Source organism: Euleptes europaea, chromosome 18 (assembly GCF_029931775.1).
Source record: "Euleptes europaea isolate rEulEur1 chromosome 18, rEulEur1.hap1, whole genome shotgun sequence".
Classification (NCBI taxonomy): domain Eukaryota; kingdom Metazoa; phylum Chordata; class Lepidosauria; order Squamata; family Sphaerodactylidae; genus Euleptes; species Euleptes europaea.
This window is the reverse complement of record NC_079329.1, coordinates 15843029-15867534: the sequence shown is the minus strand read 5'-3', so window position 1 is coordinate 15867534 and position 24506 is coordinate 15843029. Positions and strand designations below refer to the sequence as shown.

Here is a 24506-nt window from a genome sequence, read left to right as displayed (position 1 = left end):
TCTCCAGATTCAAGTCCACCACTCTTAACTACTACTCTATGCTGGTCCAGAGGAAAGGAGGAAGGAATGGTGAGTAGGCTGTGTGGAAACCTCCATTACCAACTACAACCAGTGTGTTTGAATGGTTACACAGGTGTGAGTTTTGAGCAATGTATGTCATTATCCAGAAGAGCACTCAAATTCTGAAAAATATAACAAGGAAAAGGGCTGTTGACAAGAAAGTGGCAAACTGAAAACAAAGCTTGAAGATCAGTGAATACTGGCTGGAAAGCCAAAGATACATGCTGTTACTACCAGGAGGAGATCATGAAGCAATACATGTGTGATAGTTTTTAGGCATCTGGATGAAACTGCTCACTGAGACCCTCAAATAAAAAAGTCTTCAAGAAAAGTCTGTAGCTAACCCAGTAGTGTGGCTTGGCAAGCAGGCATGGGTGTGAAATAACCAGAGCACTGAGTCAGATAATCAAAAACTTCTCCTTTAATATAAGACTTGCAAAAACCAGTATACATATATAACATTTATTTGTCATCCACAGCAACCGGTTTCCAGTTTGGCCTGGCATAACTTCGCCTCAACCTACGCATTTGGTCCTACCTCCCAGTTTCAGCTCCACCAGGACTCCTTCTTACCGCCTCATTTCTCTTCACCCTGGGTCGCTCTTCTCATTTTCTCTTTCATTCTCTCCATTCTAAGAGGAAGGCCTTTCCAGCTTCTGGAAGGTTTCTACCAATCCCTACATGAGGGATAAAACTACATAGATAAAGAAGCCTTCGGAGCCTCCCTGCTGAAGTCTGTCTCCTTCTCAGATGGAGATACATGGGGCAGATCTACCTATGAAGAAAGGGCAAGTCTTTGGAAATGACCCATTCCTAAAAGCTGCCGGTGATTATGGATGTCCTGGCTGCTTTTGGCCAAGCTCTCATACAGAAGCTCTGGTGAAGTTTGGGAACATTTCAGTAGAATAAAGCCATTGACAGATTGCTTTTAGACCTCCAGTTCTTCTACACAAACTTAAGGATGCCCATTGAGCATCAGTTAATGGAAAAGAAAGTCATATAGAGTGCTTTATGCAGGACTCTGACATGATGAACGAGGACTTGATTCCAGTTAGATAACTTGAATAAAAGTCACTCTTATGGACATCTTACATAGGGACTCAGGTTAAAGTGAACCTCTCACTATTATATCTACCAAATCTTCCACATGTTGGAACATGATAACATGATTTCATTCTTGTCAAAAATGTACTCATCACATTGCCCTGAAACATTTGAGGACTACATTTCTACCAGAACTGACCTATGAGTTTCTTCTCGGTAAATACAACTACAGAAGAACCATAAACACTTCTGAAACCAACAAGGAGTTTGTGAGTTTCATCAAGAGGCATGGGAAAGGACGCTGAGAAAAAAATGGAAAGGAATGGATTAGAAATGACCATTTCTATTTTACACTTTTATTTCTTAAAAAAAATAATAAACCAGGGAGTACTTTGACACTTTTGGAGACGATATAAATGGACCAGCTGCTGAGAGAGAAAATCTCAGAAAAATATTACAAGACACACATTCCTCTGGACAGTAGATTATAGATCATGACATAGACATTCTTCGGTGTTACTTCCTTATTAGATGTTCCCTGCTGTTTAGTTCAGATCTCCAGAGAACAATATAACATTTTGGGGAAAAAATGCAAGCTAGCAAGCCAGCAGAGGAAGAGAGGATAGAGAAGATCTCCACAACAACCATGTATTTCCCCTTAGTGCTCAGGTATGTTGGGATAAAGGAGAGCCAAACACTGCAGAACAACAACATGCTAAAAGTAATTAATTTGGCTTCATTGAAACTGCCCGGTAGCTTCCTGGCAAAGAAAGCAATGGTGAGGCTCACGAGGGCCAAAGTGCCCATGTAGCCCAGGACACAGTAAAACAGAGTCACAGACCCCTCGTTGCACACCAGTACAATTTCATTCCTTGTTGAATGCTTGTCAACATCAGGGAACGGGGGTGAGGTTATCAGCCATAAAGTACAAACGCCTGCCTGGATGAGGGAGCAGGAAAGAACAATGGAGTTGCCCAGTCTTTTCCCCACCCACTTCCTCATTCTGCTTCCTGGTTTGGTGGCCATGAAAGCCAGAACTACAGTGATGGTTTTTGCCAACACACAAGAAACAGCCACAGAGAAGACCATGCCAAAAGCCATTTGTCGCAGGAGACACATCACCCACTGGGGTGGGCCAACGAATAGAAATGCACACATGAAACAAAGCAGCAGAGAGACGAGGAGACTGTAAGTGAGGCTCTGGTTGTTGGCTTTGACTATAGGAGTGTTGTGGTGCTTCACAAAAATTACTATTGTCAGAGCTGTAAGCAAGACAAAGGAGAATGTAAAAATGTTTACAATGATTCCCAAAGGTTCTTCATAGGACAGGAAGCTGATCTCCTTGGGAATGCATGCACTCTGATGTGTGTTTGGATAGTGCTCATCTGCACATTTTTTACAGTCATTCATGTCTGAAAAGGAAGAGGTGTGGTTTGAATATCACAAATACACCATTCATCTCAAGTGTGCCCAACATTCCACCAATATACCACATAGATAATGGATTTTTTGATCAGATTGGAGGATATTAGACACAGAAATGCAGAAACTTAGAAGCCATGCAAGTAGTAGATGTCCCCCCTTGAGTTGGGAGCCTGATGAAATCAGCATATCCTATCTTATGACCACAAAACACAAAAATAACTGAATCAGTGGCAAGATTCTTACAGGTATTGTAAATGGTGTAAAGCTTCCCTTAATGGCTTATTTGGGATTGTTTAACCAATTTTATTTATTTGTACTTAGTTTTTTCCAAATATATGTTCTTCCATTTTATATGCCAATAAAGGCTTGTGTTTTGTTTTTGTGTTACATGGTTGACCCAGAGATTGATGCTGAGAATTAGCATTCATGATATATTAAACATTCTTTATGGAATAAATATCTACTGCAGTGGTACTTCATCAGCTGTTCAAAGGATGGGAGAATCCACATCAGATCACAGTGTCCTGTCTTCGTTAGTATAGTGATCATAGGCTACCCCTCTTGAAGCATGTAAACAGCCATCTACACAAGATTGACCCCAGTAAATAACAGCACAGTAAACAAAGTCTTAGATTATATCAGCTATGTGTTGACGAAAAGCTTGCATACCAAACTATTTTTTCCATTAACAGTGCTTATTAATAATCCTTGTCCCATTGTTTCCCATTCATCAAGTAAAGTTCTTATCTCAAGTACTACTCAGTGTCCCTAAGCTGCCAAAAGTGAGGGAAGCAGCATCTAGGAACAGCATCTAGGAACATCCTACTCCAGGAAGCTTGGTGGTATAAAGTGACATCTAGTCACAGTCCCCATGACAGTCCCCTAGGGTTTTCAAGACATGAGAAGAATACAGGTGATTTGTCATTGTCTGCCTCTGCATAGCAACTCTGGACTTCCTTCACGGTCGCCTATCCAAGTACTAACCAGTGCTAACCCTGCTTAGCTTCCATGATCTGACAAGATCAGGCCAGCCCAAGCCAGCCAGATCAGGGAATAAAGCTTAACTGGTGCTTTTTGTATTTGCTTGCAGGTACTAAGATGTTCACCCTGACTTGCATGGTCCAGGCTAGCCTGATCTCACTAGATCTCAGAAGTTAAGCAGGGTTGGCCCTGGTTAGTAGTTGTGTGAAAGACCACCAAGGAAAATCAGGGTCACTGTGCAGAGGAAGGCAATGGCTACAGTTGCCAGCTCCAGGTTGGGAAACACCTGGAGATTTTGGGGGTGGAGCCTGAGGAGGTCAGGGTTTGCAGAGGGGAGAGACTTCAATGCCATAGAGTCAAATTGCCAAAGTGGCCAGTTTCTTTACGGGAACTGTTTCTTTGGCCCTGGTGGTCCCTTCCAACTCTATGATTCTATGATTCTAACTGATCTCTGTCACCTAAACATCAGTTGTAATAGGGGGAGATCTCGCTAGGTGCAAGTCTAGTGAGCAGGGAAGTGTCACCCCGACAGACCATGCTTTCTCTTTCTCTAACGCTTCGGCTTGTGCAAGGTCAATAGTTTTCAATGAGCCCTTGCAAAAAAGGAAGTCCTGGCAAAAGAGGAAGTGTGCTCCACAGCAGAGGATGTCCAGTGAACAATAGAACTCATTCATACAGTGTAAGGCCTGATCATTTGGCTTACTAGGATAAATTGTACTTTTAATTGTTGAATCTGGATGGTATAACTAGGGTCAAATACTTACACACCTGCACACATATCAGAGGTATGCATCTTCTTCTTCCCCTTGTGAACATTACATTGACTTTGCAACCCACAAATAAAGTTTGCTCTGGTTTGTTTATATTTTTAGACCCACATTTCTCTGAAACTCAGCAAATATGTTTGTTAAACCTCACCTTTACGATCTGAAATCTTCCCTTCTGGACATGGGATGCAATCATAGCAGCAAAATGGCTCCCCTTCCTTTCTTTTCTTCCTATATCCAGGATCGCAACTGTCAGTGCATATGGAAAGAGGCTGTGCCTAATACCAGAATGTGAGAGTGACATCAGATCCCCACTGAGCTGGCTCCCATCCCTGAACACACCCCCCCCCAGATAACACTCCTAAATCTCCAGGATTTTCTCAAGATAGAGCTGGCACTCCATCACCCAGTGAGCTTCCATGGAAGAGTTCACTTAGAACTAAGGTCTCCCAGATCCAAGTGAAACACTCTCGTCACTTACCACACGGACATTTCATTTTTATGCTGAAAGAAACTAATATAGCTGCATCAGGGCTTTATTACTTTGGTGCCACTCAAACCATTGGAGTTCCTAGAGCTGAACCATGGTTTCACAGCAACCAATCCATGTGTTTTCTGGCCAGTACTCTGATGTGGTTTGGAAGCTAATGACTGCAGGCACCGGCAACTCTAGGAACTCCTGACCTGTGAAAGAGGAGGAAGCCAATTGTATCCTTTTCTTCGGACATGGACATTCCCTGCGCCCATTCCTCAAAAACAGAGGGTTCCGTTTTCATTTTAGCTAGACTGAATGAGAAAGGCTCATCTCCTTTCCTTATAATGGCAGATCTCCTGGAAGACACTAGTAGACCCCCAGGGTGCCTGGACTAGTAGAACCAAATGTGTGTTGGGATGTCATTACAGTCAATGCTAGGGAAAGTCTGCACCCGTTTGTTAGCTACCTTGTCTATGTTACATTCCCTTCTGCAAGATCTCTGTTAATATTTTCACACAAGTATCAGGGCAGAATATTGTGGGTGCTCATTTTGTCACATCAATGAGTATACTGTAGGGGTTGTGTATGTGTTTTAAAAAGCACTCATGATTTCATAGATGCTTGGCACTGTCCAATAAAATTAACTTTGGACTGTACTGTTTCAGAGGTGGGAGGGAGACTTCCCTGATTGCCCAAAGTTGTGTCTTACCTGGTTAAATAAGGTGTGCCACGTGATCGAATCCTCATCAATGGTGAACGCTTGGTCTAGAGGAAGCTGTGGATGCATCTTCCCAACTTTCACTCTCTGAAAGGACTGGTTGGTGGAGAAAACCCAGTTTATAATATCAAATCCAGCTGCTAACTCCCCATTTTGATCGAGGCAAACCTTGTCCCCGACACTGTTGTTGAATGAAATACCTCTCAGAAAGTGATGGAGCTGGATTGGAAAGGGAAAGATAAGAGTGTCCCAAATATGGCAATTGGTGTGTTCAACATTTCACACAAACTGCTGCACTGGATGAATACAAATTTGAAGGTTTTTTCCCCCCCTGAAAGCAGTGATGTTTCAAATAATAGTGAAGCTCAGCTTTTCTGACAGTTTCCCATTCATTCTCAGATTTCTTGGATGTTAGAGTTTTCAGTCATTCTTCTAGCCAATTTCAATATTATGATTCAAATATATGTAGAGATGCACAGTGGCACAGGTTAGTAGAAGAATCTGGTTTCCTGTACAGTGTACATCTACGCTGGTGTAGTATATGCTTGCACTTGCTGCTGTATTGCTAACCAGATTCATATGTAATATATCTGCATGCCCATCCCTGTATATTTCTGTCTATCTATAATGGATGGTCAATCATTCAGAAATAATGACTCATTGACTTGAGTGGTGAGTAAATTGCTCTGTCTCCCTCTCTCTTTCTCCCTGTCTTTGTCTTACACACACATATATATTCAACAAAAATGACTACTTGTATCTGATGAAGGGAATTTTGAGTCTCGAAAGCTTATGTTCTGCAAATCTTGCTGGTCTCTAAAGTGCAATTGGACTTGAATCTAGCTCCTCTACTGAAGACCAACCCAGCTGCCCCCTGAAAAAACAGTTATACATTTACCGTTGTCTAAAATGAAACCCTTCGTATATTTCTGGTTGCTTCTGAACCAAGCAGGAATTTGGGGGGAAATCCATCAAATTGGGCAAGATGGCCCCTCTTTCTCACAAGCTTCACCATGCTAGCCTGTGGTGAAGCTGGTATTTAAATAGGTCTTGTTTTCACTGGCAAAATCCTAACTAGATTAGCAGGAATATATGGTTTTAATGTAAGAAAGAGAGGAAAGCTTGGTGAGTACCCTTGGATGCCTAAGGATGAAGGGAGTTCAGACAAGCCCATTTTGGGGTGTGTTAGCTGTAGACTCTGTCTTATTCCTAGACACAAAATGCCTCAAGAAAGGAGACAGAGAAGCACAGAAAAGAAATGTCATGAATGTACAATCTCAGAATCATTTTTTTCGTGTCTGATAGTGGCCACATCAGAATGATGTTATGGATACACTGAGGGTGAAAAGGATTTGTATTTTACGATCCCTAGATTATAGAAGTAGGAAGGGAAATTTCATAAAGGATCAACATTACGAGCAGAAAGCTCACAAAGCACAAAGAGGAATAAAATGTTTGTTGATGGAAACAAGAAATATGTACCATGTCTCTGTAGAGAAACTAAGAAAGACTGAAAGATTACCTCCGGAAGGATTTAGAGAATAAATAAAGATGGGTTATACTTCGAATCCCAGATGTTGTTTCTACATTACCTGCCACCACCCTTGAACATGAAGTTTCAAACCTCTTCCATCAACTACTGCTCTGCCTTTGAGTCTAGATGAGAGCATGGCATGGAAAGCATGGGCCACAGCATAGACAGAGTTGTAGATGCTGTAACTGTGGCCAGTCATGCTCATTTCAAAGAAAGGCCCAGGAAGGCTCTCCAGCTTCTCCTCCCCAGTACAGATGTCATCGTTTATGTTGTCTGGAGTAGATTTTAGGAATCGACATCCAAAGGCCTGTTGCCAGAAATCCCTGATAAAACCATCATTTGTTATGCTGGAAGGGTTTCTGCTATCTGCAAACTGTTGAAATCCAGGGTGATCTCTGGAATGTACAGTGAAGGACAGGGCACCATGAATGATGTCCGTACCCCAAGTCCTTTGATAGGTGTATGAATTGAGCTCCATCTGAGCTGTCATTATGAACACTTTCCCCTTCTGTGGCATGTTTTCTAGTTCTGAGAAAAAAGTGAACCATCTCAAATATACCATGCTGTAGGATTTTCCATAAACTACCAATACATTGGTTTTGCTTCCCATGACTTTATTGTATATTTTTGTTCCCTTAAGCAGATTCTCCTGAAGTCCAGAGAGAAAGGGTGAGTCGGGGAATCTTTCCATGAAGGCAACACAGATACCATTCTGGGAAAAGAGCTCCAATTCAGATTGTACAAATCTCTCTCCATTGTCATCATCCACATAAAGAACCCCAATCCACGTCCACTTAAAATGCAGAAGTAATTTTAAAATCCCTATATACTGTATAGTCTCTTTTGGAGCCATCTGGTAGAAGAGCAGACCAGGGATTTTATCATTCATTACTGGAGTGGAGCCATAGATGAGCTAACAATAAATATGGGATAGGGAAAAGATATCTAGTATTGTTGGCATTTATAAATCATAATGCAAAGCACAACACAGTGAAATTATTTTCATTCATTCTTTGTTCCCACTACTCAGATTATAAAGAGAAATGTATGAAAGACTATAGAAAGGTGCATGACTAAGGAGGAAATCCTTTAAATTAAATTCTGCATAGCTGTCAGTGATACTTAATATGAAATAAGTGTGCATGTGTATGTTCTCTTGCATGTGTGTGCAGTGGGGGACATTTTGAAAAGAAATCTACACAGAAATAAAACACACAGAGAGAGTTCCTACCTGTGGAATCTTGTAGATATGCAAGATGACTGCCACATGATGGGAGATCGGTGCATCTAGTGCACCAATGACTGCTAAGAGGTTATTCTGGAAGTCATATTTGTAGTTGGGGACAAATCTCCCCAGTGTGGAGATGAGTCGCATTGTGGATTGATAGGTCCATTCTGCATTAAAATAACTGTCATAGATGTGGACTCCCAGAGTGACATTGGGTAAGATCTGTGGGTTTTCATTGAGCTCTTTTACAGCAAATACAAAGGCTAGGATGTGCTGATAATTCTTAGTCAGTACACTACAACGAGAGGTGCATTTTCATTTAGAATAAAGCAAATGCAGTTTTGCGTCAAAGTTTTTGTTATTTTGGAAAGCTATTGCTATAATACAATGGTGTTTTCCAGAGCACATTTCAGTGTAGATTTGCAAATCTTTCTACCCCTTTCCCCCCAAAATGAAACACAAAATTCAGAAGAGTTAACTGCTTACGTAATATCTTCAGAACAAGTCGGTGGGGGATAATCTGTGAAATCTATTGGCTGGGACAAGATGAAGGCATGAAAAACGATGCCACCCACAAAGAGGTCCCCTGGCTGGTGAAGCTCATGAAGCGGAGAGTGTGGGCTTCTGCTGCTGCATTGAGCGAAAGTCCTTGTGTGCAGGAGGAAAATGATGCACAGAAATGATGTTTGTGTCATCATCTGGACAATCAGATCAAGGGTTCTAATTAGAAGTGCTTTATCAATGCGCAGATGAACAGTTATAACATGACGCTATGGAGACAGACATGAACTAAAAGAATGGGAAATGTTGATATAATACCTGTTTTATTTGAGTCCAGAAAGATATGCAGGGATGGTTCTTCATACAATACAGGGCACAATACACAACTCCTCATTCATTTGACACAACAATGCAGCTCCAGATGGAGAGGCTTAACACAACAAAATTACTTCCTTCTAGGTATCATCAATGATAAGATCAGATGTCTTTATTAAGTGCCTGTTCTGGTTCTCTTACCTGTTCTGTAAAGTCTGGAACCCTTTCCTTTTCTTATTAACAACTGATTCTAGAAGTCCATTCAAAGAATTTTGGATTATTCAGTTTTGGGTACTGATGGATTGTTTGTGACTGCAATTCTGAGAGCACTCACCCATCTCCCATCGGTTTGTTCTGGTGCAGTTTCAGGGAGGGTAATTGCTGACATAAGTTCCTCTTTTTCCAAAAATGCTTTTTTAAAGATATAGGCTTTGAGTCCTCTTACTCGCTTTTTTCTCTTTTAAAAGAGCGACTTCTCTCCCATTTCCCTTTGCAGAGAAATCAGTGCACCCTTTGGTAACTTCAGTCCTTGCAGTTGTTTTATTTTACACAACTCAGGTATGTGTGTGTGTGTGTGTGTGTGTGTGTGCGTGTGTGTGTGTGTGCTGTAGCAGGATGATAGGAAAGTTCAGGAAGACACTGACTACCTCTGAGCACCTACAGAGTGAAATTCTGAAATTTTGCACAATCTCCCTCCCTGCCCCTCCTTTCTTCAAAATTTTCTTCAAAGAAAGATGAAATATATTAGAAACAAACTCCACATTCCATCAGAGATGGAAAAATTACTATTGGTTTTCAAGGAGAAATTGTGTAAAGAGGAAATATGATATTTTTTTCTTAACAATTCTATTTTCGTGTAGGTCCTATGATCCCCTGCATTGCAACTCTATCATTACGGCAGTCTGACTTGAGTGGATCTTCACTCCATCTGAATCTCTGAGTATAAGGTATAATATATCTGACATCAGACTAGTGGATTGGTGCATTCACAATCCCTATTTCAATACTGGAATGCTTTAGGGTGTTTTTAGACCTTACCTCACATACTATGCTAAGGTATTGATAATGAGCACTTCAACTTCTTTGGGAATTGAACAAGGGACATAATTACTTACTTTGAGATAATGAAAGGGACAAGAATCAGAGCTTCAGAGGTGAGGACTCCATGGGGAATCGCAAAAGAAAACGTGTCATGGCTGTCCTTACCGTGGTGTGGTATGCAACTAAGCTCACCTGGGTTTGGTACCAGAAACTCTTTGAAGAAAACACACCATAAAGCTAAGTATGGCTTTATTGAAGAAAGTTAGAGAAAGGTATTCAACAACAAGGCATACAGTTCAACGGTAGCAGGATGCACAGAAAATAATCAAGCCAACTAGCTATCTACGTAAAAAGGTAAAGGTAAAGGTCCCCTGTGCAAGCACCGGGTCATTCCTGACCCATGGGGTGATGTCACATCCTGAAGTTTCCTAGGCAGACTTTGTTTACGGGGTGTTTTACCAGTTCCTTCCCCAGTCATCTTCCTTTTACCCCCAGCAAGCTGGGTACTCATTACTTACAGGTGACCTAATACAGCATAGTTGGTTCTTAAGGCAAATAGTTTCCAGAGCTTTATCCAAGTGTCTTTCTGGCAACAAGGAGGAGTAAGGGGGAAAGGATGAAGTTATGTTCTCGTTAGCTACACTTATGGAGAAAGCTGCCCCTAACCTCCTGATCTCGACAACCAATCATAGGGCTGCATTCATGGAACTTTCCAGGGTGTGAGTGAGTCCCCCCTCCCTTACTAGGTTCCCAGCTGAAATGCATGAACTAAGTTAGCTAGCCTGACAACCTGTCCTTGGAAAGAGGATTTTGCAGGGGAGTGCACTCTGCACCTGCAAAAGGAAAAAAAAAAAAGACTTCAGGCTGTGAAATTTCTCCAAGATGGATTCTCTGTTGACAACATATTGGCCATATTTGAACACGTTTCTTTTCTTCTTTGCTGGATACCAAAGGACACTTGGCCTTGATCCACAGTAAGAAAAAGAACCGTGAAACCCAAGATTAAGTTCTTAGTCACAGAAAGCTCAGGGGGCCCCAATTCAGATTGGGACCATGGTACATTAGGAGATGGGGCTTCAGCCTCACTCCGCCATTTCCCTGGATGGAAACAACTCTGCAGAGCAAATATTTTCCCTGCTGGGGAATCCTATGTGTAATTATCACTTCCTGCAAGCAAAATAACAGGGACCCTGCATGCCTGAAAATCGAGTTCTGAGCACAGAATTTGCAAGACATGTCTGATTGGAAGTCTTTGTGGCATATGGTGGGAGGATGCAAGAATAATGTAACATGTAACTAGGTCCTCAAGCAGTTGAAACAAAGCATCTGTATTTTTACTGGTGGACCCATGACAGTCTATGGAAGAAAATTACAAATAAATATGTTTGATCTTTTACTGGCCTTCATGAGAATATGATTTAGAGACGCATAATCTGTGGTTGAGAGCCAGCAGGGTGTAGTGCCAGTGTGGTGTGGTGGCAAAAAAAAGACTTCAGGCTGTAAAATTTCTCCATAGACACCAGAAAAAGGGTCACGCTTCCTCTTAAGACCATTTGCTCCCCCTTTAGGAATGCACTATTACTGGCCTACATGGTAATATGATTTCGGCAGACATAATCTGAGGCTGAGAGCCAGCATGGTGTAGTGCCAGCGTGGTGTAGTGGCGGATTCTAATCTAGGGAACCAGGTTTGATTCCCTACTTTTCCACATGAAGCCTGCTGGGTGACAATGGGCCAGTCACAGTTCTCTCACAACTCTCTCAGCCCACCCACCTGGAGGCAAGCAATGGCAACCCATCAGGGATGTGCACTCGGCTAAAGCCGAACAGGAAAAACCTGGAAAAAAAACCTTTTTGGTATTTTTCAGGGGGGGGGGTACTGGTTACAAAATGGCGACAATAAAGGGAGCCAAACAAGTGGATCCCAAATAATGCTGAATATTCTGCACTTTTTTGGGGGGGGGGGTTGAGTTTAATAAACTCGAAAAATTTTGAATTTTTCAAAAAGCCAAATCCATTATGTTCAGCTTTTTTTTTTTTGAAAATTTCTGGGTTTATTAAACCTTAACCTAAAAAATACCAAAAATAAAAATGCACAGCCCTACAAACTATCTTTGAACATCTCTTTCCTTGAAAACTCTGTGGGGTGGCCATAATTCTTCTGTGACTTGACAGCACTTTCCATCACTACCAGTCTGTGGTTGGAACTAGTTGAAATCTTTGTCAGAGGTCTTGCTCCTTCTTTCTATGAATTAAAGCAGTTTAGGGACAGAAGTAGGACCTTTTCGGGAGTAGCAGATGTGGAGATTATCAGATGCCAAGCCTACTGAGTTTTTGATTCTAAATTAAGACTAGGTGGGCCATCACTTAGTGTTACCTGCTGGAACTTCCAGGGCCAGTAGAAGAAAAATGGAAGGAAATGGGGGACACCAGCATTGCCCTGGCATGCTACATCACATTTTGGCAAAAACCAGAAGGGACATCATTACATTGAGGGCAACACTCTAGGATTCACCCAAAACTCTATGGTTCAGTCATACTGGAATGCCTGCTGCAGCTGGCAACCTTAAGTTAAGACACATGATCTTCCCAGACTTTTAGCTGTGCTCAGTTATTGAGTTCTCCCCTTTGTTGCACAAAGTTCTGATTTTAATTTCTTTATTTGTCAGTGCTGTGTGCAGGTGTTTCTATTTTCTACTGTTTTTGTTAACAGTGCTTTGCTGTAAACCTGAAGAAAGACTCCCTGGAATCCATTAACAGGTATCCCCCTTCAATCTTTTAGCAACAAAGAATTAAAAATGCAACATTTATTTATTCATTCATTTATTTACTCTGCCTTTCTTTCACAAAGCAAGAACCAAGGCGCATACAATAAAAGCTGCACTAATTGAACATGATATTACAATAAAAAAGCAATAAAAATGAGGAAAGCAGTGGAATGAGGACCACTGGGCTAAAGGGACACATATGTGCTGTGGAAAAGAAAAACCATAGGTGGGATGAAGCAGTGATCTAAGTAAACTCCACTTATCCAATCAGTTATGGCACGGACTGGGGAGCTACTGAGAGGGAATAAGGGGAGCATGTCTCAGTGGTAGAGCAACTGCTTGGCATCTGCATGCAGAAGGTCCCAGGTTCAGTCCCTGGCATCTCCAGTTAAAGGGACTAGGCAAGTAGGTGATGTGAAAGACCTCTGCCTGAGACCCTGGAGAGCCACTGCCAGTCTGAGTAGACACTGCTGACTTTGATGGACCAAGGGTCTGATTCAGTATAAGGCAGCTTCATGTGTATGATAGATAGATAGATAGATAGATAGATAGATAGATAGATAGATAGATAGATAGATAGATAGATAGATAGATAGATAGATAGATAGATAGTTTATTTGCGGCCCTTGGCCAGATAAAACAAGATACATGGACTAAAATGGTCTTACCGACAAAGGTTTACAGTCCGAGTCTTAAATCACTTTAAACACATGTGTATGTGTTCATGTGGGAAAGTCTCAGAGACATTCTCATGAGTGCAAACCTGTCTTTCAATTACTGTAGAAAGTGAATTATGCTTCTGTGCTTTGTATTTTGCCCCTTATTATTTCCCTTGTGTTTAATTCAGGCCTCAACAGAATTATAAAGCATTTAGGGAAAAAAATTAAACTCAGTAGCCCCGCACAGGAAGCTAGGATAGAGAAGATCTCCACAGCTACCATGTATTTCCCCTTCGTGCTCAAGTAGGTTGGAACAAAGGATAACCATACACTGCAAAAGACCAACATACTGAAGGTGATGAACTTGGCTTCATTGAAAGTATCAGGTAGTTTCCTAGCAAGGAAAGCCACAGTGAAGCTCAAAACAGCCAGGAATCCCATGTAACCCAAGACACAGTAAAACAGAGTCACGGAGCCTTCGTTACACTCTAGGACAATTTCTTCAGTCACTGAGTGCATGTCGACATCTGGGAATGGAGGAGACTTCGCTAGCCAAAGAGCACAAATGCCTGCTTGCATAAGGGAACAGGGAAGAACAATAGAGTTGGCCAGGCGTTTCCTCACCCATTTTATCTTGCCAGATCCTGGCTTGGTGGCCATGAAAACCAGAACCACAGTCATGGTTTTGGCAAGCACACAGGAAATTGCCACTGAAAAGGTGATGCCAAAAGTAGTTTGGCGGAGGAGACAGATCACATTCTCTGGCCTGCCAATGAATAGCAAAGCACAAAGGAAGCAGAGCAGAAGGGAGATGAGAAGAGTGTAGGTGAGGTTCCGGTTGTTGGCTTTGACGATGGGAGTACTTTGATATTTTTTAAATGTTCTGAGTATCAGAGCAGTGATCATAGAGAATGAAAGAGCAAAAAATGCTAAACTCATCCCCAAAGGCTCTTCATAAGAAAGAAAGCTGATGTACTTGGGAATACATACATCCTGGGTTTTGCTTGGGTACTTTTCATCTGAACACTTATAGCAGTTGTCAAGGTCTGCAAATGAAAATAAGATTTTATGCATATGGGTAGGGCTGTCAAAAAAAAAATTTGGTACAGTTCGGATTCGGCCGAATTTGACCCTTGTGGGTTCGGTACATGCCGAAGTCCGAATTCCCCCGCTTCGGATCCCCGGTAATTCGGGGGGATCCGGAGTTTGGGGGAAAATTCGGCCCCAGCGCGCCTTCAGAGGGATTCCCTGAAGGCGCACGGGGGCCCTTTAAACTGATCTGAGCCTCCCAGCTGGGAGGCGCAGATCAGTTTAAAGGGCAGCCCGCCCCCCTTCACCGGGCTCCGCTGGAGAGGCTCGGGCTGCCCTTTAAACTGATCTGAGCCTCCCAGCTGGGAGGCGCAGGTCAGTTTAAAGGGCAGCCCGCGCCTCTCCAGCGGAGCCCGCTGAAGGGGGGCGGGCTGTCATTTAAACTCATCTGCGCCTCCCAGCTGGGAGGCTCAGATGAGTTTAAAGGGCAGCCCGCCCCCCTTCAGCGGGCTCCGTTGGAGAGGCGCGGGCTGTCATTTAAACTCATCTGTGCCTCCCGGCCGGGAGGCGCAAATGAGTTTAAAGGGCAGCCCGCCCCCCTTCAGCGGGCTCCGCTGGAGAGGCTCGGGCTGCCCTTTAAACTGATCTGAGCCTCCCAGCTGGGAGGCGCAGGTCAGTTTAAAGGGCAGCCCGCGCCTCTCCAGCGGAGCCCGCTGAAGGGGGGCGGGCTGCCCTTTAAACTGACCTGCGCCTCCCAGCTGGGAGGCTCAGATCAGTTTAAAGGGCAGCCCGCGCCTTTCAGCGGGCTCCCCTGAAGGGGGGCCGAATTTGCCGAATTTATTCGCGAACTCCCAAACTCGCTGAATTCGGCCCCCCCGGTTGCCCGCCAGTTTTGAGTTCGGATCCGTCCGAACAGAAAATCACCGAATCAGGGGAAATTCGGTTGATTTTCAGTTCGGACCGAACCGAATTGACAGCCCTACATATGGGTGCAAAATCTTATACAGCATACCAACATTTGATGTTTAGGGTTGCCAAGTCCCTCTTCACCACCGGTGAGAGGTTTTGGGGCACAGCCTGAGGAGGAGGGGGTTTGGAGAGGGGAAGGACTACAATGCCATGGAGCCATTCTCTCCAGGTGATCTCTGTTGGCTGGAGATCAGTTGTAATAGCAGGAGATCTCCAGCTAGTACCTGGAGGTTGACAACCCTATTGATGTCCCTCATGCAAATTCAAGGTGTTTTTCCCAAAGAACTAAAGGATTTGTTCAAGAATTTGTACTAATCCTATGAAAGAGGCAGAGGTGTGAGGATGAGAACAACCATTTATTATATACCGATCTTCATCTTTCTTCAAAGTGTTATCGCCTGATCAAGTGAAAGCTTTGTGTAATAAAAGTGTAACAACAAAAGAAATTGAGATTGAAGAGCCCCACTTAATTGTGTCTAGTGATCTACCCTTTTCAAATAAGCAGTCCACAGATTCCATCCTAGACTCTAACCAGCTTTCAAACTAAACTATGCAACAGTGCTGAAATGAGATTAGTAGAAATGTCCCTCATTATGTTTTCAGGATAGGGAACACATTCACTGAATTGTCAGCCGATTATCTTCTCATTAGCTTTCACCCAGCCCATCCCTACTGAACTTTCAATCAATATTCAAAACCTGAACAAGATAGCCATGATGTTCAAATTTTTCATACCTTTCAGATCCGAGGCTCCATCACAGTGTCTCATGAAGAAGTGCAAAGACACTTTTTGGCAGTGAAGGGAAAAAATTGCTTTTCATATATAGGGTACAGGCTTGAAATATAATGGTATTGGGGCTGAATTGTGAGAGCTTCTTGAAACATGCTATAGAACTTATTTTATCTGGTTGGATAAGGTTCACCCACCATGTCTTCTTTTTCTGTTTTATTTCTTGGTTTCTTCCTTCCTTCATGTTTACCCCCCCCCTTCTCCCTCCCCTCTGTTCAGGGCTAGGGAAGAGAATAGGTATTGTATCTTATGTATTTTAATAAAACAATTAACTGAAAATAAAAATGAGTTGTTGTTTTTTTCCTAGCAAACAGCGGGTACTACCTTTGCTTTAATTCTGAGAGTCTTGTCGTTTCTGTTGGTATTTTATTCTGGTGAAATATATGGGTTGGGATTCATTTCATACATAACACTAGTAAATAAGTATTTCTTACCATTTTGGTCTGAGATCTTCCCATATGGACATGGCATGCAATCGTAACAACAAAATGGTTCCCCCTCCTTGATGATTTTGCTATAGCCAGGATGGCAATTCTCACCACATATCGAAATTGGCTGTGTCTAATGAGCAAACGAAAGACAAGAGAGATTGTTTTGAGATTAATGAGTTCTTCCATGTGTTTATTTGTGAAAGACACACTTATGTACTGCGCCCTACTATTCTACCACAGTAATATTTGAAATGCTGCGGTCATTAACTATTTATTAAGTACTCATAATAAGCTATAATTTAACTATCCATAATAAGGAGATAACTAAAAAGCTGTACACAGTCAAGGACAAAGGTCTGAATCTTCATTTGTGACATCACTTGAAACATTAATATTACCGCAGAGTTTTTTTCATAAGGGCAAGTGGTGAACTAAGCAATTATCCATGGCTTCATCCTGACATCTGAAATGCTGGGATATTTTATGTTGCCCCAATTTAAAATAATTAACTAATTACTTTATGTATGTGAACTAGTTATTCTTTTTAACTATTAATCTGAGCTGCCTCGAACCACAGGAAAAGGTGGGATATAATGGTTTCAATGAGTAAATATTAAATAAACATGAAATGTTCATAATTACTAAATGTTCATAAGAGTTAATTATCTAACTAATCCAAATAATAACGACTTGATGAAAATGCACTCATGTTCCTGAAGAAAACACTGGAACGTCAGTTGCTACATCATTTCAAACCAAATCAAACCAAACACAGTTTTTATAATGGCTCACTACTGCTTTCTAGTTGCTCACTAGTGCCCAGTGAAATTATTTTGCACAGCTAGAAGTGCCATCAACCGAGCTTTTTCACTCAATCTTGCTGAATTCTCCTCATTATTATAGTGCTGGTTACATAAGACTTTTGTTCACACAGGTCCCGTAAAGCCCATAATAGCTTTTTTGGCGTGGTCAAAGGGGACCTGTCCCTCCCTTTTCCACCAGCATGAAAGATCTATAACTCAATGCTAATTCATAGCTCAAAGACTCTTCAGACTTTGGACCACTAGAACCTACTTGGTTAAACCAGTCCGGCCATGTGATGTCTTCATCACTGATAGTGAATGCTTGTTGGGAACGATCGTGGGGATCCTGGAGATCCATTCTGCCAACTTTCATTCTGTGAAAGGATTGATTTGAGGAAATGATCCAGTTCTCAATATCAAATCCAGCAAGTGACTCCCCATTTTTGTTCAATGAAATTTTGTCCCCAGCACTATTGTTAAATGAAGTTCTTCTAAGGAAGTAGTGTAGCTAGGTGGAAAATAAAATTTTACAAAGGATAGTTCAGAATTATATTTATGAAATTTGAGCTGGAGGAGAAAAAAAAAGCACAAGAGCAACTGATTTTTGATAGATGAGTTAGGATGCAAATACAAGCCACATGTTGTTTCTGCATAAATGGTGCTCACCTGAATTTGCATCCAAAGCCCTTACCTGCCATTGGTTTAGATCCTGAAGACTGTTTACCATTGTTCTGTGCTTTTTCTGGTGCATGGCATGTACAGCATAGGCCACAGCATAGACAGCATTGTAAATGCTGTAGCTGTGGCCAGTCATGCTCATTTCAAAAAAAGATCCAGGAAGGCTTTCCAACTTCTCTTGCCCTGTGCAAATATCATCCCTCACTTCACCCTGAATTTGATTTGGGAATACACAGTCAAAGGCATGGCACCAGAAGTTCCATATAAATCCATCACTCCCTGTGTTGGAAGGATTTCTGTTCTCAACAAATTTCTGAAATCTTGGAAGATGACTGGAATGTATGCTGAAGGTCAGAGCACCATGGATTATGTCTGTATCCCAAGTCCTTTGATAAACATAAGAAGTGAAATCCATCTGGGCTGTCAGTATCCACACTTTACCTTTTGTTTTCCATGGGATACTTTGCCCTTCTGATAGAAACATCAACCATCTCAGATCATTGAGGCTATATGATTGTCCAAATGCCACAAATACGTGGGCTTTGCTGCTCATTATTTTATCATATATTTCTCTCCCCTGTTGTACCAGGTACATATTTTCTGTGACAAACCTTGATCTGGGGCATCTTCCAATGAAGGCAAAACAGACACCGTACTTGGAACTCACAGGAAGTAATGTTTGCACAATGTTTTCTCCAATGTCATCATCCATAACAAGGACCCCAATCCACGTCCATTTGAAATACATTAGTAAGGAGAGAATTCCTGCATGCTGAAGGGCTTCATTGGGGTACATCTGGTAGAAGGAAAGTTCTGGATTTGTATCTGTCTCTGGAGCAGAACCATATATGAGCTAAAGGAGGAGGAGGAGGAGGAGTTGCTTTTTATTTTGGAATGGGAATACATAATAATATGCTCCTTTTCTTTTAATAACACACCAAGTAGTTTACAATAATAATATAATAACAAAAGTGTTAAATGCCCATACACTCAGCCATCTTACCTGAGGAATCTTATAGATACTCAGTATTGTTGCCACATCAAAAGAGGTTGCGGCATCCAATCCACCAATGATAGCTAGCAGATTATTCTGGTTGTCACATTTGAAGTTAGGGACAAATGTCTTTTGGGTGGACATAAGTTGCATTGTGGCATGGTAGGTTGGCTTAGCATTGAAATAGCTGTCATAAATTTGAAAGCCCAAGGTGACATTGGGTAAGATTGCTAAATTTTCATTGATCTCCTTTACAGCAAATTCCAAGGCCAGCATGTGCTGGTAATTCTTAGGTATGGTACTAGAATGAGAGTTGCATCACAAAGTTATTTTACATCTGTTGCATTGTATTCTGCATCATTTTCATGTATTATTATTATTTATTACATTTATTGCAATTTATTTTTATTTATAAAACACTTTTGTCTTAATCGTGAGATGATAGCACAATGATAACACAAACATTTAAAAAGGATCCCATTTATGTTCTGCCCTACCTCTCAGGAGCTCCGAGAAACATGCATGTCAATCCTTTCCAAGCAACAAGGATTTTGCTTAGGAATGTTAGAATCAGTTTACCAGTTCTATTCAAAATAAAAAGGAAATGTTGCAAGGGAAAATGTTAAGTTTTTTGTTTAATGTAGCTCAGTTTTTATTATGTAGCATGTAGTATCTGTCTGGCCCTGACCTGGATGGCCCAGGCTAGCCTGATCTCGTCAGATCTCAGAAGCTAAGCAGGGTCAGCCTCGGTTAGTATTTGGATGGGAGACCACCAAGGAATACCAGGGCTGCTGTGCAGAGGAAGGCACTGGCAAACCACCTCTGTTAGTCTCTTGCCATGAAAACCCCAAAAAAGGGGTCGCCATAAGTTGGCTGCGACTTGACGGCACTTTACACACACACAGTATCTGTCTGACATAAGATAACTAATAATACTATACGACTAGAAATGACTCAGAACTCAGCCTTTAAGAAATGTGATACACCACGTGAACTCATATGGCTGCTTAAACCAAGGCAGAAAAGCTGATCCCCACATGGAGCTATTTTGTGGATGGAAAACAGGAAGAAAAGTTAGGAGTATAATATGGGTATAATACAATTTGGGGTGATCAGCTCTGGGTGGACCTCTGTCTCAAAAACATCTGCATTGGTAGCATTTTGCATCTGTATCAAACTATTAGGATACTGTAAGTGATCTAGAACCAATAGGTTAAAATTAAATCAGAAGAGTTTCCATCTAGACATTAGGAACAATTTTCTTACAGTTAGAGTGGTTCCTCAGTGGAACAGGCTTCCTCGGGAGCTGGTGAGCTCTCCTTCCCTGGAGGTTTTTAAGCAGAGGCTAGATGGCCATCTGTCAGCAATGCTGATTCTGCGAACATAGGCAGATCATGAGAGGGGGGCATCATGGCCATCTTCCGGGCACTGGGTGTGTGTGGGGGAGGTAGTTGTGAGTTTCCTGCATTGTGCAGGGGTATGGACTAGATGACCCTGGTGGTACCTTCCAACTCTATGATTCTATGATTCTAGAGTAAAATGAAAAAGAAGCAGAAAGAAAAATTATTATTGGCAGAAAAACAGGAAGGGACAGTTTCCCAAATCAATATCCCATTTTTATTATTTATTTAGATAATTCATGTCTTTCTGGCAATATAGGCATTTAAGGTAGCTACAGAAAGCATGGAAAATGTACAAGAGAAGTATAACTCCTTTAAAAAATGAGCCCAAGATACTGTTCTAATCCATCATTTCGGCACCACTAGAGAACCTTGAGTGGCAAGCTGGCTGAAGTCCTTATCTCAGAAGGTACTATAGGTTACAGCATCTTCTATACCTTGTAGGTATAGATCCTCCCTACAGATGTGAAGGTCTGGGAGCGGGGAAGAAAAAATATTTGGGGGGACCCTTCTTAACATAGGACTTTTCACTATTTCCTGATTAAAAAAATAGACATTTTGGAGAGCACTGGAAAAAAAAGTCCCATGAAATATTTCCTCTTTACTCAGAATATATGATAAGAAGATTTGTGTATAAGTCTACAAAATGGATTTCCCCCCATGATTTCACAATTTGAAGAAAATGTACAGAAGAATATAATTTAATATTTTAGAGTCTGAATAAATTTTCATTTTCTTAATATAAATTACCTCAGCAGAAACTCTTCCCTAGAAGGGATCTTATGGCTTCCGAGCAATGTAAAACTGGATTATAACAAATATGCTAGAAAAGGCACCAATTATATGTGCTGGCTTCTAAAAACTGGGATGTTATTGTTGAAATAGAATCATAGAATTGGAAGGGGCCATATAGGCCATCTAGTCCAACCCCCTGTTTAACACAGGATCAGCTGAGAACATTCCTGACAAATGTTTGTCCAGCCTCTGCTTAAAGACTGCTAGTGAGGGGGCGCTCACCACCTCCCTAGGTAGCTGATTCCACTGTAGAGCAACTCTTAGTATAAAAAACGTTTCCCTGATATCCAGTTGGTACCTCTCTGCCTGCAATTTAAATCCATTATCACAAGTCCTATCCTCTGCTGCCAACAGGAACAGCTCCCTGCTCTCCTCTAAGTGACAGTCCTTCAAATATTTAAAGAGAGCAATCATGTGCCCCCCTCAGTCTCCTCTTCTCCGGACTAAATATTCTCAACTCCCTCAGCCTTTCCTCATAGGGCTTGGTCATTTAAGCAATGGCCTCATTCAGCTTCAGGAAAGAGCTGAAGCAAATTTGCTAGGTATGCATCCAGGAATGCGTGCAAAAGAATGATTATTCATAATGAACTTACTAATGGTGGAAAATGCCATCTATTCTAGACTGTGGGGAGCTTAGGGGGGTGGCTTGTGCCTCAGCTGCAGAGCACTTTCTTTGCATACAGAAAGTCCCAGGTTCCATCTCTAGTACACCCACTTAAAGGTCACACGGAACCAGTATTGGGAAAGTTCCTTCCATGCTGGAAACCATGGAAAGCTGCTGCCAGAAAGAGATTACAATACTGTGAGAGAGCCAGTGTGGTGTAGTGGTTAAGAGCAGTGGTTTGGAGTGGTGGACTCTGATCTGGAGAACCAGGTTTCATTCCCCACTCCTCCACATGAGCGGCCCACACTAATCTGGTGAACTGGGTTGGTTTCCCCACTCCTACACATGAAGCAAGCTGGGTGACCTTGGGCTAGTCACAGCTCTCTCAGCCTCACCTACCTCACAGGGTGTCAGTTGTGGGGAGGAGAAGGGAAGGTGATTGTACGCCAGTTTGATTCTTCCTTAAGTGGTAGAGAAATTTGGCATATAAAAAACAACTCCTTCTTCTTCTTCTGTGTTAGGTGAAGTACTGACCTGATAAGGGAGGCTCAAATGTACTTCTGTGGTAACAGGAAGGAAGGCAGATAGAAATCAAGGCAGAAATAGACATAGGAGTGTACACAAGAAGGCAAAATAAATCACAGTGCATTAAATTACTGAAATTTGACTAGTTTTTAGGATGTTAATGGACCATTGCTGCTGGAACTGAACACTCAGTGAGCTGAAAAGGAAATGTAAAAATCAACTTAAAGACAGTTAATGCTTACAGAAGCTCATCAGCCAATGCAGATGGAGGGTATTCAGTGAAGTATACAGGATTGACGTTGAAACTCTGAGAAGCAATACCACCAATAAAGAAGTCTCCTGATTGATGGTACTCTTGGAGCGGAGGGTCAAGATCTCGAATCCTACACTTCACAATATGAGCCTTCAATGTTCTTTCATAAAACAGTACCAGCTGTAACAACACAAATACCTTCATCCTAAGTATAGATCTTCCCTATAAATTCAGGCCCTGCTTTTACTATCGACTTTCACTGATACAAGTCCTTCCAGGATAACAACAGCCTGATATGAATTAACATTCTCTCTGCTGATAGACCCAAAGCCTGTATTTTTAAATGTAAACTCTCAGGGATCAGACTGATGCATCTCTAGTCTGTTTGTAGTTTCTGGTCCCATTGTAGATATGATAAGGTATATTTGTACCAACTTTCACCATCCCTGTTATTAGTTTTACATGAACACCTTGAAAGTCCATAGGGATTTTGTCAAGTGGCAAATTAAATTACGGTCCTATAATTATTAATTGGGAAGGTAATGGCCAAAATTGGGATTCCTGGTGGAATTCTAGAAGAAAACATGTTTATTTATATCCGGCCTTTCTGTATGGCTCAAGGCAGCTTACAAGTCACAATTAGAAACACCATTTCGAACCAGCAAAGTAAGACCCCAAATAACGCCCTATAAAATATCTGCAGTCTATGCACTACTAAATGCCCTAGAAAATGAAATTAACTTGCAGTGCATATCTGAAGATTCATAGTGATGGCACCCTTTCCTGTCTCTGGGGACAGTGTGGAAGCTACGATAGAACAGTAACAGGGTATGGTTTGTGATATTGGATACCTTAAGTGGGGGAACAGCCAGGAAGACTGTGGCTGAAGACTGTAGTTGGCACACAGGGACATATGGGAAGAGATAATCTTTGGGGTATGTGTGTCATAGGCCTCAGATCTGTTTTAAAGGTCATAGCCAGAACCTTGAATTGAATTTGGAAACACTGACAGCCAACATAGTAGTTTTATGATCGGTATGTTCCAACTGAACAAGGCTGTCAAAGATAGGACATTTTGGAGGACATTGATTCATAGGGACGCCATGAGTCAGAAGCAACTTGATGGCACTTAACACACACACACACACATGTTCCAACTGGCTATATAGAGCCAGGTGTCATCTGCATATGGATGACACCCAAACCTAAAGTTCGTTCACTGACTTCCTATAAACACTGAAGGGCATGGGTGAGAGGATAGAACCCTGGGGTCCCACAAAGCTCCATCTTGTCCCATATGCTTTTCAGTATTTACAAGAAACCACTGGCTGAGGTCATCCAGAGATTGGGCCTGTGTTGTCACCAATATGCAGATGGTACTCAGCTCTATCTCACACTTCTAGTCAATCCCAGGGAGGCTATAGAAATGCTGAACAGGTGCCCGGAAGCAATTTTGGAGCTTGCACAGGCTAATAAACTGAAGCTTAATCCCAACAAGATGGAAGTGCTATTGGTGAATGCAAGATCTGGTTTGGGACTTAAGATTGTCACCAATTCTGGATGAGGCTGTGTTCCCCTTGAAGGAACAGGCCCATAGTTGAGGGGTGCTCTTAGACCTAGGCCTACGGCCGGATAAGCAGGTAGCAGCTGTGGCCAGGAGTGCCTTCTACCAAGGCATTTACGGCCTTTCCTGGATGGAAAAGATCTGTCCACTGTGATG

General features: G+C 41.9%; 2 protein-coding genes across 2 annotated transcripts; both read right to left on the bottom strand.

Annotated features, from left to right (window-relative positions):
- Positions 1 to 1620: 1620 nt before the first annotated feature.
- Positions 1621 to 8379, bottom strand: LOC130490481 (vomeronasal type-2 receptor 26-like). The gene is made up of 5 exons (XM_056864308.1): positions 8236 to 8379; positions 7063 to 7917; positions 5462 to 5689; positions 4429 to 4555; positions 1621 to 2516 (listed from the first exon to the last, which is right to left on the bottom strand). Exons 1-5 carry the CDS (start codon positions 8377 to 8379, stop codon positions 1621 to 1623), a joined length of 2250 nt encoding a protein of 749 aa, XP_056720286.1.
- A 5268-nt stretch (positions 8380 to 13647) lies between these two features.
- Positions 13648 to 22990, bottom strand: LOC130490480 (vomeronasal type-2 receptor 26-like). Its single transcript, XM_056864307.1, has 6 exons — positions 22776 to 22990; positions 19219 to 19510; positions 18229 to 19068; positions 17809 to 18045; positions 16738 to 16864; positions 13648 to 14561 (listed from the first exon to the last, which is right to left on the bottom strand). Exons 1-6 carry the CDS (start codon positions 22988 to 22990, stop codon positions 13648 to 13650), a joined length of 2625 nt encoding a protein of 874 aa, XP_056720285.1.
- Positions 22991 to 24506: the final 1516 nt, after the last annotated feature.